The following is a 14,925-nucleotide window of genomic DNA, read 5'->3' as shown; positions in this document are numbered from 1 at the left end:
CGGATCAAACTTTATCTGCCACTTCTCCCCCAACTCTGCATCCTATCTATATCCTATTGAAATCTCCTCTGCACCCGCTCCAACAACATCTCAAAAAGGATGTGATGTTGATGGAGAGGTTGCAGAGGAGATTTATTAGGATGATTCCTGGAATGCAAGGGTTAACATACGAGGAGCATTTGGCAGCTCTTGGATTGTATTCATTGGAGTATAGAAGAATGAGAGGGGATCTCATAGAGACATTTCAAATTTTGAAAGGTTTTGACAGAGTGGATGTAGATAAGATGTTTCCCTTGGTGGGTGAATCAAGGACAAGGGGTCACAGTCTTAAAATTAGAAGCTATCCATTTAAACAGAGATGAGGAAGAACTTCTTTAGTCAGAGGTTTGTGATCTGTGGAACTCACTGCCGCACACAGAGGTGGAGGCCAGATCATTGGGAGAATTTAAACAGGAAATTGATAAGTATCTAATTAGTAAGGGTATCAAGGGATATGGGGAAAAGGCTGGAAATTCGAACTAGGTGTGAGCATAATTCACAGAAAAGACTCAATGGGCCTACTGGCCTGCTTCTGTTCCTTTATCTTGTGACAACCTTCAGCTCCAGAACTCCTTCAACCTTCATATCATCTGCAAACTTACTGACCCATCCTTCCACCTCTTCATCCAGGTCATTTATAAAAATCACAAAGATCCTTACCACTTGGATCCCATGCCTTATAACTTTCTGAATGAGTCTCTCATGGAGGACCTTGTCAAATGCCTTGCTAAAATCCATGTAGATGACATCCACCACCCAACTCTCATCAATTTCTTTTGTTACCTCCTCCAAAAACTCAATTAGGCTCGTGAGGCATGACTTTCCCTTTACAAAGCCATGCTGACTATCCTCGAGTTGTCTGTACTTCTCCAAATGCTCATAAATCCTATCCTTGGGAATCCTCTCCAATACTTTGCACACCACTGATGTAAGACTCACTGGCCTATAATTCCTAGCATTCTCCCTATTACCTTTTTTAAACCAGGGGACTACACTTGCCATTTTCCAATCCTCTGGCATCTCTCCTGTGGCCAAAGATCATAGCTACTATTATCTCACTTCCCACAGCAACCTGGGGTATATCATGTCCGGCCCCGGATGGGAGAGCTCTTTAGGGAATAGCGGTAAAATCAGGGAACACTCTGACAATGTCGAACAAGAAAAATAAGCAAAAAAAAAACAGCTGAGGGAACTCATCAAGTCAAGCAGCATCTGTGGAGGAAATTGTCAATATCTTGAGTCTCCCCCACAGATGCTGTTTGACATACGGGTTCCAGCACCTGCAGACTCTTGAGGTTCCTTTAATTTCTTGTGTAACTGACACTGCCATGATCACCCACTAGAGTGCAGTAGAGTGTCACTCCGGATGTCTATACACACATCTGTCTGCACCCTACTCAGTCAGAGGAAGGTCCCACACTCTGGAATGTGGATATCATCCAGCATTCCTTTGCTGGTACCTAGCCCCCACCATTCCCCGGCACGCGACTTGAGAAACAGCTCTTGATGAACAATCTATTCTAAATTATTCACAATCAGATCAGGGTTGCTCGATCTCTGTTATTCAAGCAATGCATAAACTCAGAATCCTAAAGTTATACAGCACAGAAACAGGCCCACTTGTTGGCCAAGGTACATATCTAACCTAGTCCTACCTGCCTGCGTTGTTTCCATATCAGCCTTACCCATTATGATCCATGAGGCTTTGCCTAAACGTCTTTTCAAGGTTGTAATTGTCCCCATCTTTACCATTTCCTCTGACTGTTCATTCCACACACCCACCACCTGTCCCCTTGGGTCTCTTCTAAATCTTTCATTCTCACCTTATAACGATGACCTTTCGATTTAGACTCTCCTACCCTGGGGGAGAAAAGACTTTATTGATGCTCCTCATTATTTTGTAGGTCTCCTAAGGACATCTCTCAGCTTCCCACACTCTCAGAGAAAAGCCCCAGTCTCTACAATCTGTCCTTGTAGCTCAAGCTTTCTAGTCCTGCCAACATCCTGAGACCTGGCTTGCATCCTGTAGCTGGGCGACCAGAACTCCCCAGGTTATTTATTCAGGCACCTGCCTGCTTTTTACTCATACCTTGAGGAAAGGCTCAGCCTCAAAATATTAGTTACCATATAGATCTTTACCTCCTATGGACATTGCGAGACCTGCTGAGTTCCTCCAGCATTTCTGTTTTTAACTACAATCACTGCGTCTGCATACTTTCATGTTTCACTCTCAACCAGAACGGTTAGCGCATCGTCTTTACAGCGCCAGTGATCAGGACTGGACCAGGGTTTGAGACCTGCTCTGTCTGTAAGGAGTTTGTACATTGTCCCCATGTCTGCATGGGTTTTCTCCAGGGGCTCCTGTTTCCTCCCACTGTTCAAAAACATACTGGAGGTATACGTGTAAATTGGGTGGCACAGACTCTTGGGCCGAAATGGCCTGTTACCATGCTTTATGTCCAAATTTTAAAAATAAAAACTCCATGTATGGTCTCGCCAACTCTTGGACAGTTATCACATCTCTGCTCCTGTACTCGATTCCTTGACTGATCCCTTCAGCATTCCTTGTTGACACCTTCAGACAATGATGCACCTGTAGCCTCAATCTCTCTGCTTTGCACCAGTCACAAGGCCCTGTCCTTCACTGTGCAGGTCCTGTAGACAAGACGCAGATACTGGAATCTTCCGCAATGAGCCACTAGAGGGATTCAGGAGTCAGGCAGCATGTTTCAGATCGGGGCCCCTTTAGCGGGAACTGAACTGTTGACTATTTCTACCCACGGATGCTGCTTGACCCCAGAGTCCCTCCAGCAGCTCTCTGTCCACTGTGCCCTGAGTCACAATCCCCAAACCCATCAATGTGGATGCCCGTGTTAAGTCCCACCTGGCAGAGGGAACCACTCACCAGCTGGTTGGAGTCCTCCTCCTCCTCTGTGTCATTGTTACTTGACCAGCCCTCGATTCCCTCTGATCCTTCAAAAAACCGCGATGTTCCAGCCCAGTCTGTAAGAAGAAAACAATTAGCCCCTTCATTCCCATCACAATGTGAGACTTAATGAGGAAGAAGAATATAGAACACTCTCACGGCATTGGTGGGGTTGGGAAGGGGGGGGGGGGCAGGTGGGTTCACATCATACTGGGGAGATTCTGCCTTCAACCAAGTCTGCAACACCTGTCCCAGTGAACATGGTCACTGGTTGGAAACACCGAGTCACTAATTTTATTGGGGCAGCTTTTCCCAATCTGTTCCCCACCCCCCTCCCCCCCCCCCCCCCACAACACGGTGTCACTGATGTCTGCCAAAAGTGAATTGGCAATGCTTGTAGAGTCATTCAGAAAGCCACCATCCAAACTACGCCTTCAATGGTGGGCAGTGAAAGGTAACCACAGCCCAGGAATTAATGAAAGATTTTATTTTAATTAACTTTTTTGATCAACAACAACACTGCAAAGGTATACAATGCTCCTCTTCAAAGGTCGGGTGATGGGGCGGCACCTCATCTGTGATTATTCACCCACTACAACCAATCCCTCCCATAACTCTATGTACCTGGATCTCCACCATCCCCCTCAATAACATAATCCCTGACCAACCATCAACCTCTCCAAGTGCTTTGCAACCTTGAATTGAGCACAACAGCAGACTTCACAGGAACGTTATCAAACCCAATGTGGAGCTGCATAATGAGATATTAAGGCTTAATATTTAGGGTGTATTTAAGGCAAAGATTGAGAGGTGTCTGAATAGTCAGGATATTAAAGGTTATGGGAGAATGGACCAGCTCATGATGGAATGGCAGAGCGGACTCTATGGCTGAATGGCCGACTTCTGCTCCTATATTCTGCCTTGGCCGTTTCCAACCAGACGGCTTCACGATCGACATCCAGTGCCCGCTAACCCCCTGCTCTGGTCTCCCCCTTTTCCTACCCCTCTGTCTCCCTTCCTCAAGTTTCCCACCCTTCCTTCCATCAGTGAGCTTGCCTCCTGCCCCAATCACTTCTCCCCTCACACGTATCCACCTGTGAGCCTGTCTCCTTCCTCTCCCCCCTGCCTTATTATCCAGGCATCTGTCTGATTTCTGACATTCCTGAGGAAGGGCTTAGGCCCGCGGACTGACTTGCTGCATGACCTGCGGAGTTTTTCCAGCACTTCTGTGCACTTCGAGGGTCTGGTGGTCTATGTTCCAAGATCATTGTGAGGGGAGGGGAGAGGTTTTGAGCGAGAGCCTGGAGTTTGGCCCCAGACAGCTGGCAGCACAGCAGTCAATGGCAGCACATGCGGATATACTTCAGAGAAAGAGGCAACTATTTGAAAATAACTTTTAAAGACAAAAGTTAAGGCACTGTTTAAGTGTGATCCTGAAGTCTCTCTGTTCTACCACAAACTCCCGGTCCCTGCCATTTACTGTGCAAGTCCTACCCTGATTTAACTTTCCAAAGTACAAAACCTTGCACGGGTCCAAGACTCATCCCATCTGCTCTACATTGGCACACTTCCCAGTTCCCAAATAGTCTGCTTTCTTCAAAATGCACGATGACACATCTAAATTTGTAAGGCCGGAAATAAAAGAGCAGTGTCAGACTTCCTCTTGAATACATCACATCATGCTCCTCAATAGTGGTGGCCTCTCTCCAATACAAAGAGATCAACATAGGACAGGAACTCTGGCAACAGCCTTCCTCAAACGAACAGACGCTTCCAAGAACTCAGACCATAACCTGCTATTTAGCGATGATTAAAAACTGCAGCTTGTACTCGAATGCACAAGAGTGTTAAACCTACAAAGTAAAGGACCGCCCAATTCTGGCCAGACTAGAGTGACGAAGTGGGAGGCCTGCAGTCTGTGCTGCAAGGTGCTGCAGTGATAGGGGGAAGGTTTCCAACAGCACAGGTCTTATGAGATCGGAATCGTTCTCCTCTGAACTCACATAGGCTCTCTTCTGTTTCCTGGGTGTGGGGTGGATGTGGGAGGGGTGGGGGTTGGTGGGGGAGAGGGGAAGAAGAATCAGCAAGTGACCTCAGAGGTATTGTTGTTGACATTAGATAAACCTGCTGGAGAAAGGCAGTCAAGAATTCAAAGCGTCGACTGCATTTTACTTCCTATGGATGCTGGGTGACCTGCTGAGTTTCTCCAGCACTTCTGTACATCGTACTCAACCCCAGCATCTGCAGATTTTCTTGTTTGCCTGTGTCACTGATGAATTCTGCAGCTGAGTTAAATTCCAACCTCTCGAACAGCAGCCTCATATTGCACTAATCTCATGAAATAATTTATTGCATTGTAGCAAGGTCACCATGGCTACAGCTAAGTTATACCTCTCAGTTATAGCCCTAAGGCTGTAGCTCAAATCCTCAGGAGAACACACAAACATACACACACACTCTGAGTTCATTCAGTGGCAGTTCTGCCTTTTAGTCAGCTTGGCTGCGTCACCACTGGGGTGTGGTTTGAGGTTACCTCGGATGCCCTGGTCCAGATTGGGCCCCCTGCGATCCACTGGTGGTGATTGGCCAGTTTCACCACTCTGCTTGCGGCCCATGGAAACAGGCGTTTCAGCCCGCACGATGTTTTGCTGGTCGCCGCGTTCGACGGCCATTTCCTGTGTCGGCCCAAGACGCGGGCAACTGCACGAGCCCCACCCCCCCAAAACCAGCAATCGTGGCACTGTTTTTAGGAGGGAGTAATGGGCTGGTCAAAGTCCAAGTAGGCCGGTCTCTTCCCTGCCACCAATGTCCAAAAAACAGGTGGAGCTATTGTGTCTGATGACACGGTATGGTCCCTCGTAAGGCCGCTGAGCCCCGCGCCAAACAAACACATATTTACAGTCAGTAAAGTTCTTTGGGACGTAAATTCAGGGTTGGCCGTGGGGTCTAGGTTTAGTGGGGGTCAGGGTGCTTAGGCGCTTGCATAGTCGGGACAATGTGGTCATTGGGGGCTCCCCTAAGTCTTCAGGGGCTGTCACAAATTTGCCCAGTATAACTAGGGGTGCGCTATTGACTAACTTGGCAGAGGATGCCTCAAGGCCCTCCTTGGGTGCGGTGCAGATGCCTAACAGAACCCAAGGGAGTTTGTCAGCTCAGTTAGGTCTGGTAAGCCATGACATTAAGGCTGTCTTAAGGTGTCTTTGGAACATCTCCACCAACCGTTGGCCATGGTGATTCGCCATGGTGTGGTGGAGTTGGGTCCCCAGGGCGTGGGCTAAGGCGGCTCACAGACTGGAAGTGAAATGGACCTCACTGTCCAATGTAAAGTGTTCGGGGACCCCGAAATGTGCTACTCAAGTGTTGAGTAAAGCCCGTGCCCATTCTTCTGTGGAAGCCTCTAATAGTGGTATCGCCTCTGGCCATCTGGTCATCCCGTCGACCATTGTAAGAAGGTAACATGCCCCACAATGTCAATGTGCACGTGGCTGAAACGGCGACGTGCTGGCTCAAATGTCTGTGGTGGAGCTTTAATATGAATCTGGATTTTGGATGACTGGCACTGAGTACAAGTCCTGGCCCACAGGGCAAGCTCTTTGCAAATGCCGTGCCAGACATATTTGTTCGCCACCATTTTGACAGTAGTCCTGATGGCGGGGTGCGCGAAGTTTTGGATGAGTCAAAAACCTGTATCTTACATGCAGCCAGAATGACAGAGTGAGGTTTACCCATCAAGGTGTCACACAGCAGCGTGTTGTAAATTCAGAAATGTAGGATAGGTGCTGCTGTTGCCAGGCTGACCACAGATCTGACACCTTACTGAAGGCGAAGTTAAAGGGTTTGTGGTCCATGTAAATTTTGAACTTCCTGCGCTCCAGGAAGTAACGAAAGAGCCGAATTGCCAAGTATAAGGGTAAAGTTCTCTATCACAGGCCCTGAACTTGAGCTCTGGTGGCCTGAGATGTTCACTGAAAAAGGCCAGCCGTAGCCATTATCCATTCACCAGTTGCTCAAGTACACCTCTGACTGCTGTGTTGGAGGCATCTGTCGTGAGGGCGGTCAGGGCTTCTGTCCGCAGGTGCACAAGGAGGGTAGGGTTGGCTGGGGCGTTTTTGGTGGCCTGGAAGGCCTCGGTCGCCTCCTGGGTCCATTGGATGTTTTTACTGGGTCCTGCCATGAGGGGAATTCTGCTAGGACCTGAGCGAATTCATTGTTGGCGGTATTCACTCAGCACAGGTGGGGGCTGGTGAGTTCAGTGACTGAAATATCTTGGCGGGCACCAGTCGGCACTCCTTGATATCCACCAGGAGTGAGTTGGCCTGCAGGAAATCTGCACCCAGTAATGGTTGGTGCACGACCGCCACCGTAAACTTCCAAGTGAATTGCCTGTCCTCGAAGTGTAGGGGAATGGTGCGGGTGCCGAATGTTCGGATGTTGGAGCCATTTACCGCTCAGAGCTCCCAGACCACTTTGTTGCAGAGGGCCTCCAGGCTGGTTGGGTGAATGACGCTGTATTATGCTCCAGTGTCCACCAAGAAACGTCAGCCTGACAGGGAGTCTTGAATGTGTAGCAGTCTATGCAGTTGGCTGGTCGTCACAGCCATTAACGACGGTCAGCCTCGGAACCCCACCGTCAGTGATAGAAACAGTACTGCTCACCAGTGGGGTGTGGCGTTTGGGTAGTTGGTGGTCTTTCTGGCCGGGCGCTGTTGATGCAGTGCTGTCACCTGCTTGAGCAAAGCGCAAGTGTCTCTCTTTGCCACCCATAGCAGGTCTGCTCGGGCAGCCGCCTTCCTGGGGTCATCGACGTCTTCCTCTGTAATGAGCAGCCGGATGTCCTCAGGTAACCTCTCCAGGAAGATCTGCTGGAACAGTGAGCAGGAGGTATGGCCATCCTTGAGAGCGAGCATGTCGCTCATGAGGCCAGAAGGGGCCCTGTCCCCAAAACCATCAATTGAGAGCATGAAAATGCGGGTTAACAGCTCTTTGATGGCCACATACCTTCCTTATTCTGGGACGTCGATGATGCAGGCTGTGGTGTCCTGATCGAGGGCACGGACCATGTGGTAGCACGTGTTGTCAGCGGAGATCCGTCAAATGGTGAACTGTGCCTCGGCTTTCTAAAACAGCACCAGTGGTTGTGATGTCCAGATGCTGGGCAGTTTCAACGCAGGTTGCTCTTCCATCTTCGGGTCCAAATCACCATTTGGACTAGCCGGGGTCACCACTGTAGCAAGGTCGCTATGGCTACAGCTAGGTTGTAGCTCGAATCCACAGGAGAAGAAAGACACACACAAACACCAGTAGAATATATTTGACACATCCAGTGGCAGCTTTACCTTTTATAGTCAGCTCAGCCACATCACCACCGGGACGTAGCTTGAGCGGGCCGGCTGCCGATTGGTTACCTCGGATGTCCAGGCCCTTGGGCCCCCTGTGATCTAGCAGCAGTGATTGGCCAGTTTCACCGCTCTGTCAGCGGCCTATAGAAATAGGCGCATGATGCTTTTCTAGTCACCGCGTTCAATGGCCATTTCCTGTGTCGGCCCGAGACACAGGCCACAGGCCGCTACAGCATCGTCTTTACACTAAACCCAACATCCACCAGCTGGTGTCGATGGTTTGTGTTTACACTTAGCCTGAGAACAGAGGAATCTGATCTGCATGGTGATGAGGAGGTTGACTGTCTTCTGACAGTCAATGAACGTTCCATCTGCCTCTTTATGTCTGCTCTGGAAGTTTTCAATGAGATAAATGGCCCTGACATGGAGGGTTGGATACTTTGGTTCCATTTATCAGCTAAATCCCTGTAACCAAAACCTCCATAGCCTCATTCCGCCCTTTCTCACATCCCTGACTCCCATTCCATTCCTGATGTTCACACGCACCCCCCACCTCTCCTTCCCAATGGATTTTCCACAGACAGTGCACAAGACCTGCTCTGTCTGACTTGGCCTTTGTTCACAACAGAACTTCATCTCCAGTGGCCTGGTGTGGAACCCAAGTTCTCTCTGAAATGTCTGCCAGCATGGAAGGACTCCTAACCCCTACCCGTCCAGATCTGGGCCTTCATTCCAAATCCTGGTTTTTGGATGTGTTGCAGTTTACATCGCCAAGTATTTTACAGAATGATATGTCAAGGAAGGCTATTTACATCAAATTTCTCTCTTTTACATGGTCCCCCAATTATTTCCCTTCTCTTTATCCTTTGTTTTGTTTTTCTAATCTAATTCACATTTTGGAAGCTTAAACAAAAAAGTCTGTAGACGCTAGGGGCGAGTGCAATACACAAAGGTTCTGGACAAACTGAGCAGGTCACTCAGCATCCATAGGAACTAAAAGGCAGTCAATGCTTCAGGCCTGAGCCCTTCGATAGGAATCTCCCTCTTCCATTGCCCCTCTTAGTTGTGTGTTCCCAATCATAATTCATTGTGTACCTTTTTACTTCTCTCTACAGGTTGTGTGACTGTTGAGATAGTGGGCATTGCCCCTAACAAGGGAAGACGTGCAAGGGATTTACACATTTCTTTATGTTATACAGGTATTGAGTTTTGAATTCTGATTTAAGTTATAAGGAAATGTTAACATTAAAAGTTCTACATACAATTTTAACTGAAGTCCCATAGAAGTTCAATAGAGTATTTAAGTTGATCAATGTGTTAAGAGAGGGCAATTGGAATGTCTCTATTGAAAGATCTGCAGTGGTGGTGTGACAATGAGGAACCCCCCTTCACCCAGTCATTGTACCTCGAAGGAGTTGCTGTTGATTTGTCAACACTCTCCTCATTTCACACAACCAGGCCGTCTTCACATCCACGGTGGGAGCCTGATCATAGACAGATAAAACCAAGTACGTTAAGGTGAGAACAAAACCACAGATCTGCAGAAACACAAGCTCACATCACACCACCGACATCAACACAGACAACTGTCTGGGCATGTGCCCGATTCACAAGGTTCAAGGGCAAGGCCCCAGACCACCACGAGTGAGGTTCTCCTTCTGCCCACATCATCACCGATGGTGTCTCCAATCCATCCAAGTCCTTGTCACCTCACTGCATTGGGGATCTCAATTCTGTCAATGGGACCTTCAGAACATGTGTGTAAGAAGCAGGGAAAGGATTAGGCCATTAACCCTTGACCCTGCCGCACCATTCAGTAGAGTCGAGGCTGATTCAGCATTCCTCGAAGTTTTCCCCCTCACCATCTCAATAATTCTTGATTTCCTTACCGATTAGTAATCTATCTCAATGTTGAATGTACCCAGGGACCCCATTCCCATAGCTGTCGATGGCAAGGCCTCCCAGAGACACAACACTCCGAGGGAAGTATCCAACACTCAGTACCTTGAATATACCCAGGGACTCTGCTCACACAGCTGCCAATGGCCAGGACTCCCAGAAACACACTAAGGGAAGATCCAAGTCTTGAGTTCACCACCCCCTTGTTCTGCCATCTGCTTCAAGAATGCCCAAGGAGGTAACACCTTCTCTTCCCCAGTACCAACTCCATACAGATTCCCAACATTCTTTTATATTTCAATAAAATTACCTCTTGTTCTTCTAAATCCAATGAGCAGATTCTCATCTGTTTAGTTTTTCCTCACTGGACAACTGGTGCATACCCAGTGGCCCCTTTCCTCAACAGATTTGGAAATATTCCCTAATCCTTCATCAAATCCCAGAACTGTTCCCCATCTCCAATGGATGCACCTTTTCTGGAGCATTCCAAATGAGCAGAGCCACTCAAATAGAGAGTAAAATGCTGGCCTTGCCTCAACTCTGTAACATGATAGTCCAATATTCACCCTGCCCCTTGGGTCTGGGAGACAGGTAGGACAAGACCATACCTGAATGAGATACACTTCCTCTCGCCCGCTGTACCAGACTTCAAACTTCCTGATGTCACCTTTCACATTCTCAGTGATGCCAACAGCATTCATCTGTCAAGTGAAATACAAGAGATCACATCGTTTTCCTCTGGGAGGAATGTCACTTCAATGGACCTTCCATCGAAGGTCCCTGTACAGCAGTGGTTTTCAAACATTTTCTTTCCATTCTCATACCATCTTAAGCAGTCCCTATTGCATAGGTGCTCTGCGATTAGTATGTGTGGAAATAAAATGTTTGAAAACCACTGTTTTAGTTGTACCTAACTGACTTGTTATGTGCATGGTTTCATAACTCCAAAGGAAATGGGCCAATGACAACTTTTCTCAAAATATTTCAGTAACAATTGGGTCTAGAGCAGTGGCTCTCAACCCTCCCTTCCCACTCTCATACCACCCTAAGCAATCCCTTACTAATCACAGAGCATCTATTCAGGAACTTTAATGGTGAGCGGCAAATACAGATCAGATCACTACCTGGTTAGTGGATTCCCTCACCACCTCCAATCTCTGCCGTTGACAGAGCTCGAGTGGATTTCGGACCTGGAGCGTTTGACCCAATGTGTCTGCTCCGGATCACAACTCACTTTCCAATTCGGTGCCTGTTCCAGTCCCAACCCAAAATCCCTCAATTCCCTAAACATAGACTCACAGAGTTCTACAGCATGGATCAGGCCCTTCAGCCCAACTTGTCAATTATAACCGATCTCGTTCCATTTGTCAGGATTCGGCCCGTATCCTCTGCTGAAGGGCTGAAGCCTGGAACATTGGTTCTGTATCTTTATCTTTGCTACATAAAGGACCCTGTTTGACCTGCTGAGCTTCTCCAGCGTTGTGTTTTTATACTTCAATAGAATTTTGTGATTTACTTTTAACCTTTACTGCCTATGTACCCGACCAAATGTCTTTTGAATTGACAAGCAATGTCCCCACCTATACTACTTCCTCTAGCAGCTCTTTCCCCACACACCAACCACCCTCCATGTGAAGGTGTTCCTCAGGTCTCTTTAAATCTTACCCCCCCCCCTCCCTCCACCACCTCAGTTTCAGATACTCCAACCCTCAGACAAAGATTTCCATTCCCCACGATTCCCCCTCAGGATTTTAGAAACCTCTACGAGGTTCCCTCGGCCTCCTATGACCTCGGGAGGAAAGCCCCAGCTTATCCAGCCTCCTCTTATGATTCAAGCCCACCCAGTCCCCCTGAATCTTCTCTGATCCCATCCACTTAACGACATCTTTCCCATAGCTGGGCGATACTCCAGGTGTGGTCGCAACTACATCCTGCACTGTTGTATCATGACACACCTGCTCCTCTACTCAATGCAGGTGAAGGCAAGGTTGTCAAACGTCTTCTTCACCATCTCTCCTCCCTTGTCCCCCAACAGGCAGAAGGTTCCAGAGAAGACCTCTTGGACCTGAGGGTGATCCGTGAGCAGCAGGAATGCTGAATTTACCCCTGAAAGATAACTGGAGAAGACTAGGTTTTTCACCTCACCTTTAAGTAATGTTTAAAGCTGTAGGAGGGTGCTTTGTCGTAACCTTCTCCGTGTTCCTCCCGTTTCTTACAGAAGACGAGCGCGGTCTCGTGCAGAAAGAGGTGACGTTGCATGGGTTTGAAACGTGCAAGGTCTTTCATTTTGGTGGGTCCTTTCTTATGATTTATCCAGATGTTGAATGAGCCCTGCATTAACACTGGCCCAAACTCCTCCAGATTTCCCTGCCAAACACAAGTTGACAGAGCAAATTAATTCTGCATCGAGTTAAACAAGCAAGGCTGCAGATGCTGGGGTCAAGTGCAGTATACAAAATGCCGGAGAAACTCAGCAAGTCACACAGCGTCTGTACGAAGTAAAGGGTCACCAGCAGTTTGGGTACAGGCCTGATGAAGGATTTGGGCCCGAAACGCTGGTCAACCTTTGCTCCCAGTGTGACCTGCTGAGTTTCTACAGCTTATTTGTGTATTGTTAAATCTGCACTGATCTACCTGTTCCAAGTTTTCAAATTTGCATCCACCTCTACTCCTGGCAACCCACTCCAGGCACCCATCACTCTCTATGTAAAAAAATTACCCCACACATCTCCTTTAAACATTCCTGCTCCAACCTATGCCCTCTAGTGTTTGATATTTTATTCCTGGGAAAAAGCTTCTGGCTGTCTTCTTTGCCAATGCCTCTCGTAATTTTATGCACTTCAGACAGGTCTCCCCTCAACCTCCGATGCTCCAGGGAAACCATTCCAGATTTGTTCATCCTCTCCTTACAGCTTATACCCTCTCATCCTGGTGAACCTCTTCTTGCCTTCTCCAAAAACGGTTAGCGTAGAAGTTAGCGCAAAGCTGATACAGTGCCAGCAGTCGGGGCCGGTGCTCAAATTCCAAAATGTTTGTAAAGAGTTTGTACATTCTCCCCATGTCTGCCTGGGTTTCCTCCCACCATTTAAAATATACAGGGGGTTGTAGGTCAATTGGGTGTAATTGGGCGGCTGTGGGCCAAAATGGCCTGTTACCGTGCTGTACATCTAAATTAAAATTAAACTTAATTAAAGCCTCCACATCCTTTCTGTCATGGGACAATACTCCAGATGGGATTGAACCAGTGGTTTACACAGCTGCAACATTATGAATGAACAACCTGCTCAGGAGCTAGAACATAACTCAGAATATAAGAAGCAACCGCAAGCTAAACAATCTGCTCTTGAACCATGAAACCCTCGAGGAGAGGTTTAGAGGGCCAAGATTTGACATGGGATTGATTCAGAAGGAAGCTCCTGATTTAAAGCTAAACCCAAGTACAGCTTGAAGTTGCTGCAGCTGGAGGCATTGATAAATCAAGATGTAAAGATAGACTGCAACACACTTATAATCTTTAATGCATCGATCCGCTCGTGATGAATTAACATAAGGAGTTGGTGATCAATCGGTAACTGGAGTTACTGATAAATTAATGGAAAGATGACACATTAATTTGCAACCATGAAGAAGGCACACCAATGCCATCAAACACTCTATTGAACTTCTGCGGGAGCTCTGTGGAAAGTATACTGGCTGGTTGCATCGTGGCCTGGTTTGAGAATTTGACTGCCCAGGAATGCAGAAGGCTGCAGAAGGTAACAAACCTTGCCAGGTCCCTCACGAGCTCCAACTCCCCATCCACTGAATGTATCTGCGTTAGGTGCTGTCTCAACAAGGCAGCCAACATCATAAAGGACCCCCATCACCCTGGTCACCGCCTTTTCTCACTGTTACCATCAGGCAGAAGGTACAGAAACCTGAAGACCACCACCTTTTGGCTCATGAACAGTTGCTTTCCAACATCCATCAGGCTCTTGAACCTCCCCTTGTTACACAACAAAAGGACTGCCTGCGCTATTATAAGTCACTTTTTCTCACATAGATCACTGTGATTATTTATTCTCTCTCATTTGTATGTTTATTTTTAATTCAATTAAGTACACGTGGAGTTGCAGCAAGCAGGAATTTCAGTGCACAGACCATAAGATATAAGAGCAGATGTAGGCCATTCTGCCTATCAAGTCTGCTCCACCATTCCATCATGAGCTGATCCATTCTTTCATCAGCCCCATTCCTCTGCCTTCTCCCCATTGCCTTTGACACTCTGACTATTCAGATACATATCAATCTCTGCCTTAAATACACCCAGCAACCTGGCCTCCAGAGCTGCACTGGTAGCGAATTCCAGAGGTTCACCACACTCTGGCTAAAGAAATTTCTCCGGACCTCTGTTTTAAATGGGCGCCCTTCACTCCTGAAGTTGTGCCCTCTCGTCCTCGACTCCCCTAGCATGGGAAATAATGTTGCCGCATCTACTCTGTCCAGGCCTTTCTACATTCAAAATGCTTCTATAAGGTTCTCCCTCATTCATCTAAACTCCAAGGAGTCCAGTCCAAGAGCCGTCAAAAGTTCCTCATGTGCTAATCCCTTCATTCCAGGAATCATTCTGTGACTCTTCTCTGAACCCTCTCCAATGCCAGCACATCCTTTCTAAAATAAGGAGCCCAAAACCATACTCCAAGTGAGGCCTCACCAGTGCCTTATAAAGCCACTGTAAACAAC

General features: G+C 47.6%; 1 protein-coding gene across 6 annotated transcripts in view; it reads right to left on the bottom strand.

The window, feature by feature from the left end:
- mcf2a (MCF.2 cell line derived transforming sequence a) overlaps positions 1 to 14,925 on the bottom strand; it is a 111,871-nt gene that overhangs the window by 8,399 nt on the left and 88,547 nt on the right. For 5 of the 6 annotated variants that reach the window (XM_069893538.1, XM_069893539.1, XM_069893541.1 and 2 more), the window contains 4 exons: positions 12,349 to 12,570; positions 10,812 to 10,904; positions 9,710 to 9,788; positions 2,945 to 3,042 (listed from right to left, as the gene is read on the bottom strand). In XM_069893538.1, the coding sequence (XP_069749639.1) occupies positions 2,945 to 3,042; positions 9,710 to 9,788; positions 10,812 to 10,904; positions 12,349 to 12,570 (492 nt within the window). The remainder of the gene's footprint in view (positions 1 to 2,944; positions 3,043 to 9,709; positions 9,789 to 10,811; positions 10,905 to 12,348; positions 12,571 to 14,925) is intronic. The other variant, XM_069893540.1, reaches the window with a different exon arrangement.

Source organism: Narcine bancroftii, chromosome 8 (assembly GCF_036971445.1).
Source record: "Narcine bancroftii isolate sNarBan1 chromosome 8, sNarBan1.hap1, whole genome shotgun sequence".
Classification (NCBI taxonomy): Eukaryota; Metazoa; Chordata; class Chondrichthyes; order Torpediniformes; family Narcinidae; genus Narcine; species Narcine bancroftii.
The sequence above is the reverse complement of the archived record's forward strand: the minus strand, read 5'-3'. Positions and strand labels throughout refer to the sequence as shown.